General features: G+C 43.6%; 1 protein-coding gene across 1 annotated transcript; it reads right to left on the bottom strand.

Annotated features, from left to right (window-relative positions):
• Nucleotides 1-510: 510 nt before the first annotated feature.
• On the bottom strand, nt 511-24,780 carry LOC142922642 (uncharacterized). Its single transcript, XM_076063463.1, has 6 exons — nt 24,523-24,780; nt 22,062-22,188; nt 20,933-21,052; nt 20,330-20,489; nt 16,555-16,667; nt 511-525 (listed from the first exon to the last, which is right to left on the bottom strand). Exons 4-6 carry the CDS (start codon nt 20,487-20,489, stop codon nt 511-513), a joined length of 288 nt encoding a protein of 95 aa, XP_075919578.1. The 5' UTR covers nt 20,933-21,052; nt 22,062-22,188; nt 24,523-24,780.
• Between the last annotated feature and the right edge of the window lie 2,537 nt (nt 24,781-27,317).

The following is a 27,317-nucleotide window of genomic DNA, read 5'->3' as shown; positions in this document are numbered from 1 at the left end:
CCAGCGCGCTATCGAAGGGCACGTGGTGAACGCTCAGGACGTGTCTCTTGAGCTTCGACTTCTGCGTCGCTCCGTACGAGCAGTCACTGCACGGGAAGGGCTTTTCCTCTGGAACACAAGACATCCACCGTTGAGCACACGCACGTGCTAATACATAATTTATTCATCATCATGCAGTGGATGCCATTGCATCACTATGTATATGGGACGTTTTATCAATCACGGTTGCTAACCACAGGCCCAAAGGCCCAAAATGCCAAATGGCCAGCAACAAATACCTCCGATTAGCACGGGTGGCTATGTATGGTACGAAAGAAGTTCAACATACGTACAAATAGTAGAAAAGCAAGATACTGATTTCCTGCAAAATATCAGAAGAACACATTTTTGGGGCATATTTTGAAGCCCCAACATTTTGCACTTCTTCGTGTGGTTGATGTTGATGCAGAGCAACAACTATAATTTAACATTGAGGTGGTTGAGCCAGATTATTCTATTACAGCTCATTTATTACACAATAATAACCTGCAAAAGAATGAGTAAATGTGCATGGAAGTTAGGTGTTAGTACAATGAAGAGGAAATTCCCATTGTGGAAATGACTCGGTCTATACATTCAAAAATGTTCCCGGTTTAACCGGGAACATTTTCCCGGTTCCCGGTTCACGGTTTAACCCAACATCCGAGCAGCACCACATCAGATCTCTAGACTCCTCAGCGCAGGCATACAAATATGGTCAACATATGCGTACATTAACAAATTTGTGAAATTATGAATTACATCCAAATGAAATGTAGTGTGTGCATTACTAGGACGTACCTAAAGGTGCCAGGTTGGGTTCATCCACCTTGGGGATGCTCTGCTCCACGCAACCTCCTGCTTCCGTGCAGTCCATCCTCTTGATGTCCGAATTCTGGCTGTTGCTACTGCTGCAATTGGTGACGCTGGTGGTGGTCTTCTTTATTTTAATGGGCTTAGGTATACTTCGCTTTTCCTTCTTTTTCTGCTGCAAGGCCATCAACACTTTCATGCTCGTAATAGGATCAAGAGCAGCGTATGGTTTATTCTCACTGACTGGTGAAGCAGTTTGTTGATGTGGAACTAGGCCAAAGCATTCAAGAAAATTGGATTTCATGTCATTTATCTTAACGCCGCTATCTTTTGTCGAAGTGTAATCATGTTCAGGCTTCGGTCTGTACAAGAACTGTGCTTGAAGACTTTCATGAGTTTTCAGGATTTCAATAGGACTTAAAAATCCGCAGACTGAGCACATCTCATAGGGCGACGGTGGATTCAACACCGCATTGGCAAAACTGCTGTTATTCACCAAGCCTGGTGCACCCTTTATCATATAATCCTTTTTGTGGCTCTTCAAATGCCTTTTGAATTTTCCTGGCTGATCAAACCTTTGTCCACATATGCCGCACCATTGCTCACGGATCTCCTTATGCGTTCTTACGTGGGCTTCTAGGCACCATGCCAGCTGGAATTTTTTCCCACAGACGTCACAAGAGATGAGTTTTTTAGCTCTTGTAACTCTACCGGATTGAGGTGGGGTTGAGACGGGTGCTGGTGAAGTGCCATCAATGGTAAAGGCAATTCTCCCAGCACCACCATGACTCGCAGCGGAGTTGCTCTCGCACATCTGATACAAAAGACAAAGGTCACGCGCATGACACCCGTGTCACGAGTGTACTCACACAGGCATACTTAAGGTGACATAAGATTCATATATACCACAACTCATTATACCAGAACTCCACAATATTGCAGTTCCTATCATGTACGATTTTACCCTCTTATCCACCCAAGTAATATTTTGTTTCTAAACAACAATGACTATCTACCTACAATTTCCTAATGTTACCCACCCAATAGGCCTTTCTGTATATACACACCAACAATATAATGATGGCACTACACGTTCACTCCACTATTCACAACACTCTGACTCGCAATCTCCATATAAGATTGTAATATAATTTCTGTACGAGGGCCGATCAAAAAGTTTTGAGAATGGACACTTTTTTACAAAAAACTACGTAAAATAGTCTTCATTAAAAGTACAGTATAGTACTATTAAAGGCACTTATAAGTGAACGTCATTATCTCTCATGCTAATATTACAATGTTAACTAGTTACCCAGGAAAGCTTCATTGAGTCTAAGTACTGCATTTTCATAAAGGTCCCATTGCATTGAGATGTTTGTGTGAGTGGAACCCAGAGAGACCCCACCTTGCATATTGGGAAATAACACAACTCCACACAGATGGATTCAACCCACAAGCTCAAAGCATTCCCTGTTCAACAAAGTACTCAGTGTAATGTTTAATATAATTTATTTGGTAATTTATAGTATCGTAATTGTATAGTGAATCTACAGCAGTGTGGTATACAGTAGGGTTGGTAAAATAATACATAGTGTAATATTACAAGTCTAATATTATTATAATCTAACGTATAGGGTAGTGTATAGTAACTCAGTGTATAATTCAATGTTGTGGTCTGTCTATGCCAGTTTATAATAAAAATATTATTTGGAGGCATATTATAATATTTTTTGCGACATAGAAGTGTAATGTATAATAACTTATTGTTAGTAGCTCAGCTTAGTGGAGAATATATTGAGTACATTGATTATATTGATGTAGTTTATATTTAGTTCTTTCACATCGGTTTATTGTATGATAGTTGGGTAGTTGCAGTTCTTTAGCGTCAATATACTAAATGCCTCTGTTGATATGTAAACTCTGACTTTAACATAGCTACTTCCGTGACCAGTTACATGCTAATTCCTCACATTAACATCATGCTAATCTCCCAGTTACATGCTAATTTCTGACTTTAACATCCTGCTAATATCTCACATTAACATAGCTACTTCAATGCTAAATTATTCTGTTGATATGTAAACTCTTTTGGCAAGGCGCTCTGCTCCTCCCACCCAGCTTAAAATACGCTGCGAAGCTTAGCAGTATTCATTGGAGCGCTGTCTTTCCGACAGTTCTGTTTCTTCACCTGAGGACGGCTGCTTGTGTTGTGGCCGAAACGTCGTGAGAATTTTATTTTATTTTGTTTTATTTTATTATTTCCCTTCTACGTGACTTTACCGAAAGAACCAAGAAGATGAATCTCTGCAGTCACGAAAGCTTTAAATCGAAATTTATTCAAATCAAGTTGTTTTCTTTTTACCACAGTACTTTATGGAATCCTCAAGAATAAATGCATTTTTAGAAGTATTAAACTACACTTGAAGATGTGTGAGAATATAATTCTGCAGATGCAAGCACAGGCAAACTCGTATCTGCATATACAAGTTTCTGGGCCTCCTCACTTCACCAAACCCGCATTGACCGGCATGGTGAAGTATGGTTAAACAACTCCCACGAACGACATGGTGTGGGGGAGGCCTCTATCAAAACGCTGGATCGACAAAGGGCTGATACATGTCACGACATTGTTCGTTAAGACCGTTCTCTAGTCAGCACAAGCCGTCTATGTGGACAATAGAGGGCACGACACACGTGTACACGATGTTTGTGTGCGTATATTCAGCATGTGTATCACGTAATAATTATATAAGGTCGCGATTATGCTCAAAACGAACCAAATGTATAACATCACGAATAATTTTGGAAGTCTCCAGAGCCTGAACAATATTTGAAGTAGACACTGACCCAGTTACTATTAATATCTCAGATGTGTAGGCTTTGACTTTAACATATCCATTTCTGTGACCAGTCACAAGCTAATCACTCAGTTATTTCAATGCTAAATTCTCCTAGTTATTTCAATGCTAAATTTTCCTGTTTGATTTTTACTAGGTGCCTCTGTGAATGTGTATGCTTTGACTTTAACATAGCCATTTCTGTGACCAGTCACAAGCTAATCACTCAGCTATTTCAATGCTAAATTCTATGCTAATTCCTTTGTCAAGGGGTGCCTCTGTGGATGTGTATGCTTTGACTTTAACATAGCCATATCTGTGACCAGTCACAAGCTAATCACTCAGCCATTTCAATGCTAAATTCAATGCTAATTCCTTTGTCAATGCGCTTTGTTCTTTCTCACACAGCTTAAAGGTCTCGATCTGAGCTTGGCTTTGTTCGCTCCAGCACTGTCCTCCAGACAGTCTCGTCCCTTCACCTGATGAAGGCCGCTTGTGTTGTGGCCGAAACGTCGTGAGAATTTTATTGTGTTATTTTATTTTTTCAATTTATTATTTTATTCTCATGCTACGTGACTTTACCGAAAGAACCAAAGAAGATGAACCAAGAATATGGCGTGTAGATGCTGCCATCTGCCGGCCACCAAAGTGGCGTGTAGATTCTGCAAATTGAAAAATTATAATAATAAATTGAAAATAATAAGCAAAAATCCAGATTCACATTCTTGGTTCTTTCGGTAAAGTCACGTAGATTTTAAAATAATGAAATAAATTAAATAAAAAAATCGGAAATAATAAAATTACTTTTATTTGTAATTTTTAAATTGGCATAATCTACACGCCATATTATTGGTTCTTTCGGTAAAGTCACGTAGATTTGAAAATAAAAAGAAAATAATTAAATGAAAATCATGAATTGTTATTATTATATTTTGATTTAAAGCTTTCGTGACTGCAGTGATTCATATTATTGGTTCTTTCAGTAAAGTCACGTAGAAGGGAAACAATAAAATAAAATAAATATTTTTTAAAATATTATTTACATTTTTACTTTTCTTTTATTATTTATATTTTCTATCTACGTGACTTTACCCAAAGAACTAAGAATGTAGCGTGTAGATTCTGCCAATTTTAAAATACAAAAAAATAATAAAAGCTTTTATTATTTTCAATTTATTATTTTAAAATCAAAATTTTGTTTCATTTTTTTAATCTGTGTGACTTTACCGAAAGAACCAAGAATATGAATGTGGGTTTTTTGCTTTTATTATTTTCCATTTCACACTTTTTATTTGATTTGATTTGCTTATTTTTTTATTTTCTATCGACGTGACTTTACCGATAGAACCAAGAATATGGCGTGTAGATGCTGCCAATTTAAAAATTAAAATAATAATCAAAATCCAGATTCATATTCTTGGTTCTTTCGGTAAAGCCATGTAGGTTGAAAATAAAAATAATAAAATTAAATTAAAAATACAAAAGATAAATGGAAAATAATGAAAGCTTTTATTATTTTAAATTTATTATTTTAATTTGTATTTTTTTTAAACTGGCAGAATCTACACGCCATATTCTTGGTTCTTTCGGTAAAGTAACGTAGATTTGAAAATGAAAATAATAGAATTAAATGAAAAAATACTAAATCATGAATTATTATTTTTTTACTTTTCTTTATTATTTCTATTTTACCCAAAGGACCAATAATCTGGCGTGTAGATGCTGCCACCTGCCAACGTTGTTGGCCACCAGATGGCAGCATCTACACGCCGTATTATTGCTTCCTTCGGTAAAGTCACGTAGATAGAAAATAATAATAAAATTTAAAAAATGAAAATTATGAAAGCTTTTATTATTTTCAATTTATTGTTTGTATTTTTAAATTAATTTATGTTATTTTTATTTAAAATCTACGTGACTTTAACGAAAAAAAACAAGAATTCGGCGTGTTGATGTTGCCACCTGCCGGCCACCAACGTGGCGTGTAGATTCTGCCAATTTAAAAATTAAAATAATAAATTGAATATAACAAAAGCTTAAATAATATTAAAAGCTTTAATTAAATTGATTATTTTAAAATTGTATTTTTTTATCTCCGTAACTTTACCGAAAGAACCAAGAATATGAATGTGGGTTTTTTGCTTTTATTATTTAAAATTTCACATTTTTATTTGATTTGATATTTTTTTTATTTCCTATGGACGTGACTTTACCGAAAAAACCAAGAATATGAATTCCTGAAGTCACGAAAGTTTTGTCACAATCTACACCCAACAATGGTGGCCAGCAGATGGCAGCATCTACACGCCAGATTATTGCTTCCTTCGGTAAAGTCATAATACTGGTAGGAACGAAGTTGTAAACTGAGTGTACCAGCCTGCAATAGATTAATGTGTCCGTCCGTCCCCTTTCAATACTTTAACGAAGTGAAATCTCGTGCTGTTGGGTGTAAAATCAGCAATAGGCAGCGCAGAGACTTGCCCTACCAGCCCACCCTGCAGGGACCTGTTAATAAAATTAAAATAATAAATTGAAAATAATAAAAGCTTTTATTTTCAATTTATTATAAAATAATAAAAGCTTTTATTATTTTCAATTTATTATTCGTATTTTATTTATTTGTATTTTAAAATTTCAAATAATAAATTGAAAATAATAAAGCTTTTATTAGTTTAAATATTATAATTTATATTTTTAAATTAAATTTAATTATTTTTATTTTCAAATCTACGTGACTTTACCTGAAGAACCAAGAATATGGCGTGTAGATTCTGCCAATTTAAAAATTTAATAATAATTTTTAAATAATAAAAGCTTTCATTATTTCAAAAAATTTTGTATTTTTAATTTAAAAAGCTTTTAGTATAGCTTTTATTATAATATCATAATATTATAATCAAAGCTTTTATTATAATCAAAGCTTTTATTATTTTAGGATTCTCCTCCACGGCGGCCTTTGTCTCCCCCAGTAGCGATGTTTACGACACACCGCACCAGGTACTCATCTGAGGCTGAGTCGACCTCACACTCTCTTACTGTCTCAAAACAACAACCGCCATGCGCCACTAAGTGGCTGACGTCACTGCGACGCTTATGCCAGGCTATGTGCACCTTGAGGCTACGTGAAGTGTCGATCGCCGGCTGGCAGGAGGTCACGGGGCAGACCCAGGTGCCACTGGTCGACTGACTGAGATGACTGAGATTACTGGCTGATGCACCACCTGTGCCCCCTACTGTGCCAACTTGCTGAGCTTTAGCCACCCGACGCTCCGCTCGTTTTTCTGAGCGTCGCTCCTCCGCCCTCCGTTGTTGTTGGAGGGCGACTGCCTCCAACTGCCCAGTAGAGACACCGCTAGTACCAGTCATTGCAAGTCCACTCAGCTCCACATCCTCCTGTACCACATCACTCCATATCTTCTCTAGTCCGTGCCACGCCCGTTTAGCTCGCTCGATCCGGCCGAACAAAAGCTGTTTGGGCATGCGGTGATTGGGCATGCGGGCTACATGGCCCAGCCAACACAGCCTTGCCTGCTGGAGGAGCTCACCGATGGGACTTTGTCCAGATCTTTCGAGGATTTGTGAGCTCCTCACACAATCCAGCCTGGTTAAACCCAGGATTGATCGTAGGCAGGCCAACCTAAATGTTTCTAACCGGTGAAGATGCTGCATTAGGGGGGTCCACGTTTTGCAAGCGTAGAGAAGGGAGGGAATGACTGTGGCCGAGAAGAACCGAAGCTTCATGCGGAGCGACAGACCAGGTAGCTTCCACACAACGTTACACAACCGATGAAAAGATAATGCCGCTCGACTAATTTGGAGTGAGACCTCTGCTGTTAAACCGGAGCCGATCATGAGCACACTGCCCAGGTATGGAAAACTCTCCACTCTCTCCCCAACTGCCCCATCACCGATTGGGAGTTGTGGGGGTAGAGTGCCCGATGGCACAAAATACCCAGGCAGGTGCTTCGTTTTGGTGGAGCTGATGGTAAGGCCCCACCTCTTAGTGGCACACTCCAGTTTCAGCAGCAGCGCCTCCAACTCCTCCTCTGAATGAGCAGCAATTACCAGGTCGTCGGCATACATAATGTGGTTGACCAATAGGGAGACATCCCTTGACCGCACCTGGGCAGTGATCAGCCTCCCATTGTATCTGTACCAGACGTAAATTCCTCTGGTACAGCTACTGAAGGCTTCACGAACTATGTGGTCGAAATAGATGTTAAAGAATGTTGGAGCCAGAGGACATCCCTGTCGCAGGGAATGGCTCTGACTCCCGGCTATGTAGTTTTACTCGGGTCTGCTCACCATCATGAAGGTCCTTAATGAGTGTGAGCAGAGGGTCAGGGACTCTGAAAGCACGAAGAACAACCCAGAGCCCAGGCCTACTGATGGTATCATAGGCCTTAACCAGGTCAATAAAGCAGAGATGTAGGTCTAATTGGAATTCCCTCCACCTCTGCTGTAGCAGACGGACAGAAAATATTACATTTTTGCAGGACCGCCCTTTCTTGAAACCGCATTGGGGCTCCGCAAGCCTCTCCTTAGCGTACCTAGCAAGGCGATGTTGAATAATCCTTGCCAGGACCTTTCCCGGCACACTGAGGAGTTAGATGCCCCTGTAGTTGTTAGAGTCTGTGCGGTCCCCCTTCTTAAAGAGGGGGACCACCAGGGCATCTTTCCAATCCTGTGGAACCCGTCCAGTGGCCCAGACTGTTGTTATGATGTCATGTAGGGCAGTCTACGCACAAACGCCACCCTCCCTCAGCATTTCGCTTTGGAGATCATCTCTGCTCGGTGCCTTTCCTGTTCTCAGACTCTGGATCGCCCTCAGTACTTCCTCAACGGATGGTACCTCAGCCAGCCACTCACAGAGGGTGACTTCCTCTAATATTTGAGGCACCGCATCCTCAGCAGGGTCATCCCCACTTTGTCCCATGATGTTTTCCAGACTGAGGGATTGCCCCTCCCCCAGGACCTCACAGAAATGCTCAGCAAATCTGCAAACCTGTCGCTGGGGGTCGGAGATTGGATCACCCTTCGTTCCCCTAATGATGGTGTAGTGGGTATAAATTGACGAAGAAACTTCTGATGAGGCAACACGATATTTATTGTCTTGGCCCCTTTTTGGGCCATGGACATTAGCCCTGGCGTGATAGCGCTTCCGCCCCCTATTGACGATAAGGGGAAGCTACCAGCCCACAGAGTGGTGAGTGACGATTACCCCTACAATGGTAATAGGTGTGGCGCTGTAGGTTACTTTTCAATGGAGTTAAATAGGGATTTGTGATCGCGGGCCATTGAGGCAGACTCCATCTCCTCAGCAACCCGCGACCACCACCCATCCTTGCAGCGCCTCACGGCTCTCCGAACCTCCGACCGAAGGCTGCGGTAAGCCTCCTCATTCTCTGACGTGGGATGCTGTAGACGAATAGAGTGGGCCTGTTGCTTTTTCTCAACCATCCTGAACGCCTCCTCTGTCAGCCAGGGTCTCTGGGGAGGTCTGGACCGCGTACACAAAGCAGCCATTGCAGCTGCATGAGTCAGTCCTAAACCTCGCCCATTTACCCTCGACATCAGGAGGAGTGGGGGACGATGCTGTCTCACTCACACTCACTCACAGCACGAGGCCGACTCATTACATCTCGCGGAGGATCGCGCTGCCGAACAAAAAAAGTTCCGCGGTTTCAGTTTGCAAGCGTGAGTTCGCGTTTTAAGGCGATGGGGGCCGTCCATAAATGACGTCACGCACCTGGGGAGGGGGGGAGTCAGACATTTGTGACGAGGGGGGGGGTTGAGAAATGTGACGTCACATCGAAATGCGCAACTTAAAATAAATATAGACAACATGTTCTACTTAGTTAAATAGACTTTTTAATAAATGTTTTCTCCTACATCAGAGTGCAGCGCCACATTAAATACAATGACAATAGTTTAAAGCGATTTGAAGCATGTTTTATTTTCAAAATGGAAATATGGTTTTGGGGGGGGGGGGCAGAGCTTTGTGACGTCAGCGAGCTCCGTGGCGGGAGCGAGCTCCGTAACGGGAGCGAGCTCCGTGGCGGGAGCGAGCTCCGTGGCGGGAGCGAGCTCCGTAACGGGAGGGAGCTCCGTGGCGGGAGCGAGCTCTGTGGCGGGAGCGAGCTCCGTGGCGGGAGCGAGCTCCGTGGCGGAAACGAGCTCCGTGGCGGGAGCGAGCTCCGTGGCGGGAGCGAGCTCCGTAACGGGAGCGAGCTCCGTAGCGGGAGCGAGCTCCGCACCCAAACGCGTTGGCACGGCCATCTTTTGGATCGCTAACACGGCTGCTTTTGTCACACGTGGACATGCTACCACCGGCATGACTGCATCGACTTACTCATCTCTCATTGCCTTCAACATGATATTCTCATTGACTTCGTTCATGTACTTTTACATGCTTTTCTCTTTAACTTTAACATGCCACTCTTGGTTACACATAGACTGACATTAACTTACTAATTTTTTCATTAACTTTTACATGCTTCTCTCATTAAAACACATTCTCTCTCTCTCTCCCGCCAGCCGTTCTTATGCTAAGTTCATTAACTTTAACATACCACGCTATTTATTACACGTAGACTGACATCGACTTGCTCATCTCTCATTGACTTTAACATGATATTCTCATTAACTTCGCTCATTGACTTTGACATACTTTTCTCATCAACTTTAACATGCTATTCTTGAATTTTGATTTAAAGCTTTCGTGACTGCAGTAATTCATATTCTTAGTTTTTTCGGTAAAGTCACGTTGAACGTGACTTTACCGAAAAAACTAAGAATATGCTATTCTTGGTTACACATAGACTGACATTAACTTGCTATTTTTTTCACTAACTTTTACATGCATCTCTTATCAAAATAATATGCTAATCCTACATGCTAATCTGAACTCTTATGTGCCACGGAAGCAAATTAACTTTGCACTATAATCCAACATGCTAATCTAAGTTCATTTCCTTTAACATGGCACGCTATTTATTACCTTTACACTATAATAACCCATTAGCACTACTTTGGCTACCTTTGTTCTCAAAAACTTATATAAACTCTTGCTGGTAACAGCTTCTCTTCACAAGGCAGCAGACATCGTGCTGCTCGCAGCAGACATCGCGGCTGTCGCGATTTTCACCTGAAGACGATGGCTTGTGTTGCTATCGAAACGTCGTGATTTATTTTATTTTATTTCTACCAAAGTGACTTTACCGAAAGAACCAAAGAGTATGGATTCCTGCAGTCACAAAAGCTTCAAATCAAGATCGGTTTCAATTATTTATCGAGTGTGGGTAGAATCTGTGCAGAGTTGTGCTGTTTCCCCATGTGCAAGGTGGGGGTCTCTCTGGGTTCTACTCACACAGAGCCAAACGCTCATTAATATAATTGCCAAATATCTCATTGCAATGAGAAACTTCTGAAAAAAAATCAGTCTTCAGACTCAATGAGGCTTTCCTGGGTAAATAGTTAATATTGTAATAATTAACATGAGGAATAATGAAGTTCACTTATGAGTGCCACGAAGAGTACTATACTGGACTTTTAATTAAGAATATTTTACGTAGTTTTTTGGAAAAAGTGTCCATTCTCAACACTTTCTGACGGGCCCTCATGCAGAAATTATATTGCAATCTTACATGAGGATTGGGAGTCAAGTGTGTCATGAATAGGGACTGAACGTATGGTGCTATAATTAGCTTGCTGTTGTGTATATACAGAAAGGATCTCTGGTGGGTAACATTTGGAAAATGGAGATAGTCATTGTTGTTCATATACAAAATCTTATTTGGGTGATGATTTGAAGCTTTTGTGACTGCAGAAATCCATACTCTTTGGTTCTTTCGGTAAAGTCACGTAGGTAGAAAAATAAAAGAAAAAATAACATATAACGATGTTTCTATGGCAACACAAGCGGTCGTCCTCAGGTGGAAAAAATAATCCGCTGCATCTCCGACCAGCGCCACCTAGCCAGTGAACTGGAGCACATATGAAGTGGGTAAATAATCGGCGGAGAACTTCTTGCGAGGCAACACGATATTTATTAACACTATTTTACAGGGTCCCTAACACAAAGGGGTAGCGGCCCCTTCACCCGATATCTGGGGAGGTATGGCCTCCGGACTACACGGGCCCTAACACTGGGAACCCGTTAATTCCCCGTCCTCCGGCTGGGGGCCCTAGGGGAGGCTATGCTGACCCGACCGTGCCAGGGTCTTCGAGTCCTGACCACTGGCCTCACTGAGCTCCGACCCTTGGAAGGACGACGGAGCTTGGGGTCCAGGGTCCTAACTTCAGCCCAGGTCTACAGTCTTCGGCTTGGAGATGCCTGAGCCGGACCCTTGAGAGGTCCGGCTTATATACTGGTTCGTGGCTTGCTCCGCCCTAGCCATGTCTCCCTTCCAAAACTTTCTGGAAGGTGACATCATCCCCCAGTCCCCCCTCCCGAGGTCCGGGAAATGTGTCTCAGGATCCACTTCCCAGGGATTGTCGTTGGCCCCTTGGGCCATAGTCATTAACAGTGGCGTGATAGCGCTTCCACCCCTGTTGAAGAGAAGGGGGAGCTACTCGCTAACAGGATGGGCAGTGCCGATTAATGCCTCTACACATACACCAAGCCCTCAAGATGAATGGATACTCAGACCGCACAATCCGCAAAGCTGTATCTCCAGCTATGGGGAGACAACCATCTGAGGGCCTAATCAAAACCATCACCTTGCCATACATAGCAGGTGTTACCAAAAATATTTCCAAAATCTTAAACAAACACAAGATCCAGGTCCGATTCAATACAGAACACAAAATCCATGATTTTATCCCACCTGTGAAGGATGTCATTCCTGACATGCAATACCCAGGCGTCTACAAACTAAGCTGTGTCTGCGGCAGCAGTTATATTGGGGAAACGAAACGACATGTCTCGGACCGTGTTCGCGAACACAAGGCAGATTTGAAACATGGCAGAACCAATACCTCTGCCGTGGATGATCATTGTTATAATGCAGTGGGCGCGCACGATATTATTTTTTCCGAGACCAAGGTACTCTGCAAACCTTCGGGCTACCATAAAAGATTTGTCCATGAAGCCATCCAGAAAAATAAACACGGAGACATTTTCAACCGAGAAGATGGGTATAAGCTGAGCAATCATTGGAAGGACGTTATTAACCAAGCAAAGTCGTAACTTGCTGTGGCGCTCCCATTCGTTCCTGCCGTTTGGCTGTTATCTCCGACTCTCTGAGTTGCATTGCCCTGTTAGGTGCCTCTGCATTAATGGGCTGGGGTCTCACTAACATGGCCACCTCTCAATTAAAAGCTTTCGTGACTGCAAGGATTCATCTTCAAGATGAAATAAATCATCAGGGAGTTCTCCGTGAGCATCGTGCGCGCTCCAAATCCAGAGTTGAGCCGTGGTCTCGGCACCCAGCCAGCCGCCTTCTCTTCTTGGCGCAGTCCGAGTCCAGCGCGCTATCGAAGGGCACGTGGTGAACGCTCAGGACGTGTCTCTTGAGCTTCGACTTCTGCGTCGCTCCGTACGAGCAGTCACTGCACGGGAAGGGCTTTTCCTCTGGAACACAAGACATCCACCGTTGAGCACACGCACGCGCTAATACATAATTTATTTATCACCATGCAGTGGATGCCATAGCATCACTATGCATATGGGACGTTTTATCAATCACGGTTGCTGACCACAGGCACAAAGGCCCAAAGGCCTAAAATGCCAAATGGCCAGCAACAAATACCTCCGATTAGCACGGTTGGCTACGTATGGTATAAAAGAAGTTCAACATATTCTTGGTTCTTTTGGTAAAGTCACGTAGAATGAGAATAAAATAATAAATTGATAAAATAAAATAACACAATAATATTCTCACGACGTTTCGGCCACAACACAAGCGGCCTTCATCAGGTGAAGGGACGAGACTGTCTGGAGGACAGCACTGGAGTGAAAAAAGCCACGCTCAGATCACGACCTTTAAGCTGTGTGAGAAGAAACAAAGCGCCTTGACAAAGGAATTAGCATATAATTTAGCATTGAAATGGCTGAGTGATTAGCTTGTGACTGGTCACAGAAATGGCTATGTTAAAGTTAAAGCATACACATCCGCAAAGGCACCCCTTGACAAAGGAATTAGCATAGAATTTAGCATTGAAATAGCTAAGTTAAAGTATACACATCCGCAGAGGCACCCCTTGACAAAGGAATTAGCATAGAATTTAGCATTGAAATAGCTGAGTGATTAGCTTGTGACTGGTCACAGAAATGGCTACACCACACACCGGTGTGCTGTACTAGTGATGAATTGGCATGTTCTGTTTACGTGACAACCCTTACTAGTTGGCTGTCGGGTGGTGGCGGGTTTAACGACACATTTAAATTGTAATAGGTTTTTACCCTTTTATCTGGCACCATAACTAACACCTTTATGCAAACATGATCCCTTGTATAAAGGTGTCAGTTTTGGTGCCAGATAAAAGGGTAAAAACCTATTACTATATCTTGCTACTGGCAAAGGAGGTCTCATAATGTAAATTCTTACCCCGAGCTCTCAATACTCTGATAGTGCGCTGTTTTTGAGTTGTATGCCTTTTGGCGTCATCTGGTCCAACACCAGTGGAGACTAGGCTCTAAGAAAAGCCGTCTCGGGTGTGGACCAATGAACTTCAAGGACAGTGTATATCACTATCAGACTTGTATCTTTTTGTTTGCATTTTGACTGCTTGTGTTGTGGTTATTGCAAACATGATCCCTTGTATAAAGGTGTCAGTTTTGGTGCCAGATGAAAGGGTAAAAACCTATTACTATATCTTGCTACGGCAAAGGTCTCATAATGACACATATATTTACGCGATCCAACCCGTAAAACCTGTATTATGGATATTTGTCGCGAAAGCCTACGTGTTAAACTGCCATGTATTTTTACGTCTATTGCTGTATTTTCTTACGTGCAATATATTTAATAAACCATCCTAATTTATTAATATTTTTGTTCATAGTTATATCATTGTTGCGCGTGCGGTGTGGTCAGTGGATATTGTTCAGTGGATCAAACCGAGACAAATATTTTTGCAGCAGCTGTAGCTGCACATTGCAACAGCGCATTCCGAATGGTGTAGAACGCATCGCCCATAATCTGTATCTGTGTGCAAACACCAGGTATGGTTGGTAAGAAACACGTTTCGTTTTAAATGAACAGAACTCGAGCTTCAGCCATATTGTTCATTATAGACCCCACTTTGTAAGCATTAATCACGCAAACCTTGCGCCTGATTCAGTTGAGTCGCTGGGCTCATGAGCAACAGGGCATTTGTGGCAAGGTGTTAATGTACCACAGATTAGCACGGTTGGCTACGTACACTGCGAAAGAAGTTCAACACATATTCTTTGGGTGTTTCCGTAAAGTCACGTAGATAGAACAATAAATAAAAATAAAGTGAATACAAAAGTAAAATATATCACGACGTTTCGATCGCAACACAAGCAATCGTCATCAGGAGAAAAATGATGACGATTGCTTGTGTTGCGATCGAAACGTCGTGATATTTTTTTATTATTATTTTGTATTCACTTTATTTTTATTATTTTATTGTTCTATCTACGTGACTTTATCGAAAGACCCAAAGAATATTAATTCCTGCAGTCACGTAAGCTTTAAGTCAAGATTCAAGCACAACACACATTAATACATTTTGGAAAGCGAGTATCCTTGCACGTACAATGCACTGGACCGCATGTTCGTGTTAAGTGAGTCAGGGGCTTTGTCACTGCCTACCCCATGATATAAATAATCTCAGGGAATTCAATTGCAAGTGTGCAATCTCCCTTCCGGTGGGCATCGAGGATGAGTCATACCCTGGCTTGCCAGGAGGCAGTGGAACACAACTGTGGAATCCTTTCCATCTGCACGGGATAGAACGTTGCCCCCTTGCTCACATTCGTTCGTTTTCTGCGAGTGTACTGGTTTCCCCCCACATGAAAACACTCAGTAAGTGGCTGCAAATATCGGAATGTAAAGAGAACCGCAGATCTTGGGCGATTGTTGGGAGTGCCGGCTCACCGCCTGGCTGCTGTCTCCCCGCTCGTCTGTGGGAGACATATAGAGGTACTGAATAAGATTTATATTCTCTACATAACATGATTCCTATCTACACAAAGAACTCACCGCGTGGAGTACAGCAAGTAATATTCCACGAAATAAAAAATAAACGTACATGACCACAACAGAAGCCAATGGGTACAGCTGTGCATACACGTACACACATATACACGATTCCTACTGGTGGTTGGAACGATTCACCACTGCCGGAGAGTCAAGGAATTGTCATGATTCAGGATCATGAATGCAAATTGTCCCCGTGCTCAAACCTGAGTACGATTTAAAAGGTCATAGAATGCCTTTGTCGGAAGCAATTACTTCCCCATGTCACTGCGATGGGCAGATTCATGCCGTTGCAGTCGGCTTACACATTGTCAGTAGACCCCCATACGCAAGCGTACGCATTTGGGTTAACCCCTCCTCCCCCCTCCATGCATACATACTAAATGGATGCCCCCTAACAGCTACACCACCACTCCCCACACGAGACGAGCACGTGACTCTCGGTGTAAATGGAGCCGGAGCGCGAATAAACGTGCCGATGCCCCAAGTACAGCTGCCACCATTTCTACGACAGAGCAAACCCAGGCACATTTCTCAGCAAGCCGAGGTCTATTGTTAAAACTGTGCAGTTCACGGTGATTAAATTCAACCATAGCCATACCCGGGGTACCAGATCTCGGCACAAATCAATTCCTGCTGCCACCCGAACACTGTCCGGGGGTCAAACGCGGACAGGTGGCAGCCCCAGTCGCGAGGCCACATCTGCGCCGACTCACGGTAAATGTGTGCAGGGCCAGCAGGAAGAGCCCCGGGATCTCGGAGCGCAGCCACTGGTTCCACGCGCTGTCTCGGTCCACGTCCTCGCGTGACGACGACACTTCAAAATCACCTGACCGGAAGGAGGGGGGTGGGAGGGAGAGTAAGAAGGTACGAAGGGGAACCTTCAAACTCTTTCACAGTGACCCGTTCTTCGTGTGCGTCACCCTGCAGCCAACCTCTCTGCTCTCGTGTGTGAACGTGGGTCAGTTTGGTTTAATCGTTCAGAATGAATGGGGCATGACCCTAGCCCTTGTGCAATTGTTTTTTTCCATGAGATAATACCAAACACATCATTCATGTGTGTGTGTGTGTGTGGCCTGCAAGCAAAACCTACATTCTCTCGAGTCGTACATCAGGAGTAGTCACAGGTGGGAAAGCATTGCCGAATTCCTTGAAAGGCTCAACTCTCTCCAACTTATGTTGAAAGCATTTATGCATTAGTTCTGTCCGTACCTCTTTGTGCCTGTACTGGGGGCACACCGACTGTCTCGTAAAGATGATTGAATGTGATTTCATTGCTCATGTAAAGTTGTGTTGCCCGAGGGTAAATGGGCTGCATTGATGAAAGGGTTGCCCGAAACGGATCCAACACCAGCGCTCCAAGGATGACGCCGTGTATGCGCGATGTCAACCCACTGCATCACATGTCGAACGATGGCTCGGAACGTATTGTTCCCTCTTGCTAATTAAATATTTCAAGCGCAGGTTGAAAAGGGTTACAGAATTAACAGATACTTTTTTTACACACTTTTATTGAACTTAATCTCTTCGGATGTATGAAGCTGAACGAGCTGAAATTTTCTACACAGACTTGTCTTGCGTGATAATTCAAAATTTCATTTCAAAGACCGGTCCAGGTGCCACCCATCATGGTCAGATTCGCGTTTTTAACGAAATTTAAATAATTGATACTACCAAATTCTACCAACCCTTTTTGAAATCACTAACGGTGGTGCCCACCTACGAAGGCAAACGTCTTGTCCAATCGTAGCAGCTTTTGCTGGCCAGCCTATGACCAATGAAAGGAACGCTAATATCGCCGCTCGTCATGGTGCCGGAGAGGCCGTTGTGCTTCCCTCTTCCTTAGCGTGAGAGCAACAAGTACAAACAAAACATGAGGTAAAAGACAAGATTTTCAATGCACACTTTAATCTCCACTGAAAAGTAGAAAATGAATAATTTTAGATTAGAAGCTTTCGTGACTGCAGGAATTACTCTTTGATTCTTTCGATAAAGTCACGTAGAATATAAAATAAAATAATAATGGAATACGACGTTTTGATTGCAACACAAGCAACCATTATCAGGTAAGAATTCATGAGAAAGCATAGTAAACTTACAAATATAATGCAATACAACACAGAGAGTCGGCTAATACAACAGTCAACACCCCACCTGGTTGATAACGTTCTTCCAAAGATTGCAAATTAGAGGTCTCAAAATCCACAAATAAGGGACACCCCTTCGTCCTATCGTCTCCACCATTGACTCACCCACATACAAACTGGCCCGATTGCTGTCTGAGACATTACAACCATTCACTGGTAAGACCACCTCAGCTGTACTTAACTTAGCTCACACCTGGTATCGTTAATTAAGGACATCTAACTATCTCCAGGTGATTGCTCGTTAGTTTCGATGTGGTCTCTTTGTTTACCAAAGTTCCTGTGCCTGACACCATTGCAATCATTGAAGATTTGGTCCAACAAGGACTGAATGTTGATGTAATGGCCCTGGTGAGACACTGCCTCACCAACACTCACTTCACCTGGAATGGAACATTCTGCAAACAAGTTGAAGGTTCTCCCTTATCTCCAGTTGTAGCCAATGTTTTCATGGAAAAATTTGAAACAGATGCCATCCAGGCATCCACGCTACGTCCTTCCTTATGGAAGAGGTACGTAGAAGACACGTTCGTCATCTGGCCACATGGCCGACCAGCTCTGAACCAATTCCTCAACCACATCAATTCCATAAACCCAGCTATCAAATTCACCATGGAGATATAAAAGGATGGCAAGTTACCATTCTTGGATGTTTTAATCAAAAGGAGACCAGATGACTCAATGGGACACTGTCTACAGGAAAGCCACCCATACGGATGCATATCTAAAACCTGACTCCCACCACCATCCTGCCCAGAAGAATTCCCTCATCAAAACTCTACACCATAGAGCTCGATGTATTTCCGACCATCATCACCCAGCCAGTGAACTGCAACACACACACCAAGCTCTCAAGATGATTGGATATTCAGACTACGCAATCCGTAAAGCTATCACCCCAACCGTTGGGAAAGAACCATCTGAGGACCCAATCAAAACCATCACCTTGCCATACATAGCAGGAGTCACCAAAAATATCTCCAAAATCATGAGCAAACAGAAGATCCAGGTTCGATTAAACACAGTACATAAAATTTGTGATCTGATCCCATCTGTGAAGGATGTGATCCCTGACATGCAATACCTAGGCGTCTACAAACTAAGCTGTGTCTGTGGCAGTAGTTACATTGGGGAAACTAAGCGACATGTCTCGGACCGTGTTCGTGAACATAACGCAGATCTGAAACACGGGAGGACCAATTCCTCGGCCGTGGCTGATCATTGTTTTAATGCGGTGGGCTCACACGAAATTGATTTCTCCAAGACGAAGGTACTTTGCAAACCCAATGGCTATCAACAAAGGTTTGTTCATGAAGCCATCCATATTTATAGACACAGACACAATTTCAACAGAGAAGATGGGCACAAACTGAGAAATCATTGGAAGGACGTTATTAACCAATTCAAGTCATAACTGGCTGATGTTTCCATCCTACCTTCCAATGTTAGTCTCACTTTAACATCACTAGCCCCGCCCACTTCGTTTATGACCCTTGGGCTACACCCATTTCAAACCTTTAAAACAGCCTGCCTCAGCAGCTTTCCCCTAAATTTTTTCCTACTGATGACGGTTGCTTGTGTTGCGATCAAAACGTCATAGTTTTTTGTTATTTTTTGTTATTTTCTTTGAACCTATCTACGTGACTTTACCGAAAGGCCAAAGAATATATTTGAAAGAAAGCCACCCTTTTTTATTGAGCACATCAAATTTGATGAATTTTAGGATCAAAATAATGTATTTTCAAATTTTGATTACAGATAAAACTGTGCATTTAAAAGCTTGTTTCTTACCTAATTTTTTTGTATTCTTCGTTAAAAGCTTGTATAGCTTTAATCCAAAAATTGGGTCAACAATTGCTGGGATTTTAAGCCTCGCCACTTTTACGTAAGGAGGCACAAGTAGGCTGGCTTCCCAGAGACCAATGCATTCGAAGCGACCGATTTAAGCCACGTCTCGTCTCTACATTTGAATAAAAACAAAATGGCAGAATCACATAGGGGCCAGCTGAGATTGAAACATTTGAAGAAGCAAGAACGCTCACAACCACCGACGTCCCGTGTGGGCTGATCTTGTTTGTGTGCTGCAGCGTACGTGTGCATAATGCCGGAGTGATGGTGCAGTGGGAAGTGCACTGCTCTACAAACCCAGAGCCCTGGAATTCGATTCCAGGGGGTTTTTAAGCATTGGCTTCAAGCATCAGCAGGTAAATGGAGGAGCAAATGAACAAGAGTTGAGAGGAGACGAATGATGAAATGGTTCGGATGATAGGAGGAGGTGCTACGAATGTGTTTGTCCATCTTCTTTTTGGCGAGGTGGATGCAGGGAGAGCGTAGCCGGGCAACGCACCCTGAATGATGAAGCGGAAACCGTAGCTGCGGAGCGGCAGGAAGGCGATCACGGGCTGCTTGTCCAGGAGTGAAGGCAATCCCCCCGAGCGCTCGCCCGGTTCCGCCTGCTCCAGAGGGAATGCCAACGCCAGCTCCGTGGCTTCCACGTTCTCCTTCATCTGACGGAGCACGTGTGCAACTAAAGCAAAAGATTACCCGTATAGCCTATAACCGACTGTTGGGGCAAGTGCTGTTCGCGAGCACTCATTAAAAGCCGCCATGGCACACGAGGTGGTGGGATACCGGCACCACGCATGGTCACCTTTGTCTCCTCCACGCTGATATTTCACACAAGTGCTGTTAGCGAGCACCTAAGGCCAGCACGGCGCAATGACTGACACACGCCCGCGCGGACAAAAGCGTTTCGTCAGAAAGCGCCAAGGCAACAGGGTGTCAGTGTAACCGTAGGTCTTGCGCCGCTTCCAGAGCTTGTTTTTGTCCTTCCCTCACACCTCCGATTAGCACGGTTGGCGACGTACAGTGCGAAAGAAGTTCAACATATACACATATACATTGGCGCGGAGTACGCGAACGGGACGCGAGTGGGGAGCGTAGACGGCACCTTGGCGGCGTTGAGCGTTTATTTGATGAGCAGCCATCTGCCGCAACTCGTCGAGTGCTCGATCTCCACCACGCCGTCCCCGAGCTCCCTCTGCTGCATGAATTGCACGCTGCCATCGACCTGCAGCGGGCGAGCACAGAGGGGCGTGGGGGGGAGTTCAGAACCATGCACCATTGTGTGAATACACTACAGCGACAGCACACCCTTCATCGAGAGGAATTGCGTGTTATATTTTTTTTAAAGCATGTCATTTTACTTTGAAAACAGCCTGTATAATAGGGCTACAAGGCAGAAATGTGAATAGTCAAATTGTACTCACTTTTTAACATTCCCCCGGTTTGCTCAAAAACGAAGTGAATTGGCAAACGCTTGCCTACATGACAACTTCATTTGATTATCTCCGTCGAGGGAAATAGTTTAAAATGTTGTCATTATACCAACATGACGCCTGACCCAAAAGGAAAGATTCATGACCCAGCAAACAAGCGAATACTTGGCACAATTTAAACGCAACAGACAAGCGATCCATCAACTCAACTGTGCATTGTAGGCTCTTGATTGTTGACGCCGTTTGACTGGGCGAGTGGTCTATCTGTTCTGGCATGGTGGTGTGGGAATGTGGTTTATGTTTGGAGTTTGCATGTTCACAGCGTGGTGGCGTGGATTTTTCTCCGGGTTTTCCAGTTTTTCCCTCCACAATGTATAAACAAGCGTTCGTAGTATTTTGCTTCTATAAATGTCCACGTGATGAGCCACTTTGTTGAGCTATCATTTGTGGCCAGGTCGCTTCTGAAAAAGAGCTACATAGCTCATTAGGCCTTACCTGGTAAAATAAAAAAAATAAAAATTTAGTTTATATGGAGAGATGGCTTGTGTTTCGTGAGGTGCGGAGGAATGGGATGGTGTGCATTCAGTTTGTGTGTGTGTGCGAGACAAGACGCGTCCTCTAACAATGCGTGAGAGACACCCAGAAGCGAGTCGCGAGTGGCAGGTAATAGTTAACCTGGCCAGCAGTGGTTGGCGTGGGTGAATCGGATCTGGGTGGTTGAGCGAGAGGACAACAAAGCATCAAGTGGCACGGTCCCCGTGCTACGGAACCCGCTGCATCGTGGGAATAGCGTGGTGTCACCTTGTTGACTATGGTGATGATCCGCAGCCGGTGCAGGAAGAGCAGCAGGGACGGGTGCATGTCAGGGAACAGGTTCTGTTTCTGGTGGCTTTCCGACTTGAGAGGCAGAACGATTCAGGTCATCCAACTGCGGAGACGCAATGCTATGGATCATGAGTCACCCGGACTTGTTGTGTTTGTTTATGGTTGCTATACAAGCCATCAAATCTACACCACGAAGAGAGTTGATGAACAAGTAGGAGAGTGTGTAACTGGATAACATTCATGTGCACAGGCGTTTCAGATGTGAATATGAAATAAATAAGGTCGACTCAAACGCCACTCTTTAGGATTTGGCACACTCAATAACATTTTAATTGGTAAATTAAGATCAACAAACCATAGTCAAATGGGTAATGCACCGATGTACCAATTGTGGTTACGGATGATTGCTAAAGAAGAAAATGCTGAATGCGGTTTGGAAGCGAGTTTAAACGTGAATCTACACCATTTAAATATATTTTAAACAACCCGTTGCAAATATGACGGTAATTTGAAATGTAGCACTGTACATCAGAACAATTTGAAAGACGTTAGAGATTTGAAACTGTCCAAAAAGAAAGGGGGAAAATAAATGTATTTTTACATAATACAGGTTTTTTTGGGTAAGATCGCGTAAATATAAAATGTGTCGGTAAACCCACCACCACCCGACACAGCCAATTAGTAAGGTTTGTCACTTAAACAGAACATGCCAATTCGTTACTAGTACAGCACACCGGTTGTGTGTTAGAGAGCAAAGCCACAACATTAATAATCTGAGTACGACGTTTCGCCAGTAATTACAACCAGCATCATCAGGAGGCAGCCAGATTTGTGGATTTCAAAATGTAGATTTATTTAAATCTATATTTAAAAAACAGAGAAACTGGAACATTATTATTACAGAATTTGGTGGGACATATGTCGAAAAGAGAATGACTCCAGCTTAGCTTGCAAAAACTAAGAGACACAGTGTGGCCATGTGGCCTTAATGAGAGAGACTGACTCCAGCTTAGCTTGCAAGAACTAAGAGACACAGTGTGGCCATGTGGCCTTAATGAGACAGACTGGCTCCAGCTTAGCTTGCAAGAACTAAGAGATACAGTGTGGCCATGTGGCCTTAATGAGAGAGACTAACTCCAGCTTAGATGGCAAGAACTAAGAGACACAGTGTGGCCATGTGGCCTTAATGAGAGAGACTAACTCCAGCTCAGCTTGCAAGAACTAAGAGACACAGTGTGGCCATGTGGCCTTAATGCGAGAGACTCACTCCAGCTTAGCTTGCAAGAACTAAGAGACAGTGTGGCCATGTGGCCTTAATGAGAGAGACTGACTTCAGCTTAGCTCGCAAGAACTAAGAGACACAGTGTGGCCATGTGGCCTTAATGAGAGAGACTGACTCCAGCTTAGCTTGCAAGAACTAAGAGACACTGTGTGGCCATGTGGCCTTAATGAGAGAGACCGGCAGAACAAAGTTGACGTTGGAATGAAGACAAATGGACGAGGAAGGACACGGACTGCGTTTCACACATCGCCGAGTGCGTCTCAAAACCTTACCACGCCTACATATATTAACGGACATCGATTAAAGTGGTCCCATTAGATTTACAATTAGTCTGAATCTTTAGTACACATTTAATGCCTAGGAATATAAAACATGTTGTAAGAGAATACAGGTCGTTTAAACAAATTCAAATATTGCTTACTACAACCAAAGCTCATTGAAGAGTCGTAATTTAAAATGAAATTGGCAGAGCAAAAGATTTTCATTAATTTCACTGCTTCCATTATAACATTAACGAACCTGTGGTGGGCCCATTGCTTGCATATTAAACACTCAACACGAGTCATTGTTATTGACTTCTTGCCGTTTCAGTGGCACATATCGCACAATATATACACAATTTTGCCATCTTCTTTGGTTATTTCGGTAAAGTCACGTAGAATAAGATAAAATAATAAATTGATAAAATAAAATAATAATATTCTCACGACGTTTCGGCCACAACACAAGTGGCCTTCATCAGTCTCGTCCCCTTCACCTGATGAAGGCCGCTTGTGTTGTGGCCGAAAACGTCGTGAGAATATTATTGTTATTTTATTTTATCAATTTATTATTTTATTCTCATTCTACGTGACTTTACCGAGAGAACCAAAGAAGATGAATCCTTGCAGTCACGAAAGCTTTAAATCGAAATTTTGCCATCGTCTGTTTTGCAAAATATCGTCGCCAGAACATTTATCTTAAGTGCATTATTCCTGACCAAATGTTAACGATTAACAAAAGCGCAATAATTAAGGTTGCGCATAAAAACCTCACACGAGGCGAAAAATCCCTCAAGGGCCCATAAACTACAATCGCGTTTAAACACATAAACTGTACGTATATATCAATGCACACATTGTGTAGCAGCAGCAGCATGATTATTATTAAACTCACCTTTAATAACGAGGCACATAAACACGAGTAAAAGTGTCAATATTAATGTGCCACTGTACACGACGTGACGTTGCTGAGGCCCCGCCGCCCCCCACGGTGAACGGTGACGCAACGCGTACAGTGCCCGCGTCACGGATTGGCGCCTCGCGTGCACAGAGCGAGGCAGCAGCAGCAGCAGAGCCAGAGGGGGGGCGGCGTTGCCTAGGCGACGTCGGCACCCTCACGATCGACTCCACGGACAAGCTGTGTGTCACGTGGTGACGCCCACACCACCAACACCACCCGCCCCTTACTGGACGTCTGTGAACAAGAGCTTCATAGTGCTTCGGATTTCTCCAGGGTCGATACAGCGTGCGCGGCACCTGTACGCGGCGAGTCCTCGTTTAACGCGGTAGATGCGTTCCTGAAAAGTGCCGCGTTAAGCGGAAACTATTTTCCTCCCGTAAATAATAATGTCCACGCACGGTAAGATGGGGGTCCAAATAACTTGAGGGGACGCCGCCGCCGCGTTACCGTCTCATCTCGCTCAACCGCGCAGCTCAAGAAAGTAGTCCGCTCAGAAAGCGCGTTGTGACGGAGAAAACGCGTTGTAGTGAAAACGCGTTATCGTGTGAACACGCGGGACAGACCCAGGTGTTGTGGGTTAACTCCCCGAGATAAACTTTCTTCCAAATTTGCGTTTTATACGCCCGGCGCTCCGCCAATAATTGTTGTGAGCGTCGCTCCTCTGCCCTCTGTTGTTCATGGAGGGAGACTGCACCCCAGTGCCCAGTATCATCCTCCGCGAGCCTCTTCAAAATGCTGATCTTGACACCGCTGGAAGCAGTCATCGGCCTTGACCTCACCTCACAACAGTGCAATTTTAACAGCTCAACATCAAAACACAATGATGGGTCGCTTGCACCAATCGCACAACATCCCAGCATTGACTCTCAGCTGTTAAATTTTGATTTAAAGCTTTAGTGACTGCAGAGATTCATATTCTTGGTTCTTTCAAATTTTCTTGTTGTGGTTTTCACACCTGATGATGATTGCTTGTGTTGCAGTCAAAAGGTCGTGAGAATTTTATTGTTTTATATTTGTATTTTATTGTTTCCCTTCGAGATGACTTTCCCGAAAGAACCAAGAATATGAATCTTAGCTGTTTCTTGTGTAGAGGGGGTCACGTGTGTCACCATAATTGCCCTAATCCTACAACTCGTGCTGCGTAATATTTTCCTTTCCATATTACCTGTGACACACATAATGAGGACAACCGGTAATCCAAATGAAACCAGAGGTGGGAAATCTGTTCTTTATATTATTAATTTCAGGCAATGTGAACACGACTTTTAGAAACACCGATGTAGCTATACACGTGCCATATTGGCCAGAAATTCAGTTGATACTAATAGGGTTTATTTGCCAGTATTGTACATTATTTAAATTACTTTTGTTTGGGCGGCAGGGTGGTGCAGTGGTCACGCCCGTGCATGACATCTTCTGAAGGACTGCCTGGCTTCGCTTTCCTCATTCTGGTCCCTTTCTCTGCATGGGTTTACTCCCATGGCAAAACAACAACAACATACAATGTAACTGGTACTAGCCAAACATCCAAATTACTCCTGCGAAAAGTTGGCAGGCCCCTCCTGAAAAAGAGTCTTGAGACTCAGTGAGGCTTTCCCAGGGAAACAAGCCTACTAACAACATTGTTTCACTGCATGTGAAAAATAAAGATTTTTAGGATTAAATCTCAGTGGCTGTTTACATTGAAACATCAAGTTACATTCAAGTGATAATTGTAACTGGCACACAGAATTCCTTCACTTTGGCGCGAGGAACTACAGACGAGGGAAGGCGGCAGTCAAATGGTGAGCAGCTGGCAACAAATCCCCCCCACCACTCCTGCCCATGCTCTGTGGTCCTCTTTATATAAAGATGTTATCGGACAATTAATGAGAGTTTGTACTCTTTGGTTGTTTAGGTAAAGTCGCGTAGGTAGAACAAATAATAATGGATCACGACGTTTCGATCGCCACACAAGCAATCGATGATTATTTTTTATTAGTTTTTTCTACTTACGTGACTTTACCGAAAGAACCAAAGAGTAAGGATTCCTGCAGTCACGACAGCTTCAAATCAAGATTAATGAGTGTTTACATGTGGGAGGAAATCGGAGCATCTGGAGAAATCCAAGCAAATGAGGGGCCAACGCTCTATCACAAATCTACACATGGAACAGGCGGAGTCCACATTATTCGACACCGCCTTCTCTACCTCCTTGACGACCAAGGGGTGGGAGTTGTCGCAACATTGTTGTGATCCACCAACCCTCACCTCCACGTAGTCGTGGATTACCGGCATACATAGCCACCACAACCATCCGGCTAAAGTAGCTGTAATGCACATCTAAAATTCTACAAAAGTTGATGGGGTAAAGGTCGTAGGTCAATTGGTTTGATTTCTATGCGCATTAACCAGTCTCTAACGTATGCACATTTAGATTCGCATTCGGCCGCCAATGGAACAGGTGGTGTCCAAAAGCAAAGTGGATGTACTGATTGTATCTTCATTGCGGGACTCATCCAGCAGTGGATTGACATGGGCTTCAGGTATCCACGTGTGGACGGGCAATGAACACTGGGGCCACCTGGCGGTAAATGTTTGCCGGTGCACATTGGGACCGGCTCACACGTCACTGGCCCCAGGCAGCCCCCAGCCACTGGCGTGCAACACAGCGAAGGGAATCTCCCACCAATGAGAACCACGCACAACCCAGGGTGCAGTCCTATAACTTGGACTTGCAAACACAACAA

This window comes from Petromyzon marinus, unplaced genomic scaffold (assembly GCF_048934315.1).
Source record: "Petromyzon marinus isolate PM22_M1 ecotype Great Lakes invasive population unplaced genomic scaffold, UKy_Petmar_22M1.pri1.0 PM_Scaffold_13, whole genome shotgun sequence".
NCBI classification, from domain to species: domain Eukaryota; kingdom Metazoa; phylum Chordata; class Hyperoartia; order Petromyzontiformes; family Petromyzontidae; genus Petromyzon; species Petromyzon marinus.
The sequence above is the reverse complement of the archived record's forward strand: the minus strand, read 5'-3'. Positions and strand labels throughout refer to the sequence as shown.

What these genes read in the sequence shown, in the direction of transcription:
- LOC142922642 (XM_076063463.1), bottom strand. Translation starts at nt 20,489, where the DNA reads ATGAAGGAGAACGTGGAAGCCACGGAGCTGGCGTTGGCATTCCCTCTG. An exon ending in TTTCCGCTTCATCATTCAGG is followed by an intron (nt 16,668 to 20,329) that starts GTGCGTTGCCCG and finishes CCTTCCGGTCAG; the next exon opens with GTGATTTTGAAGTGTCGTCG.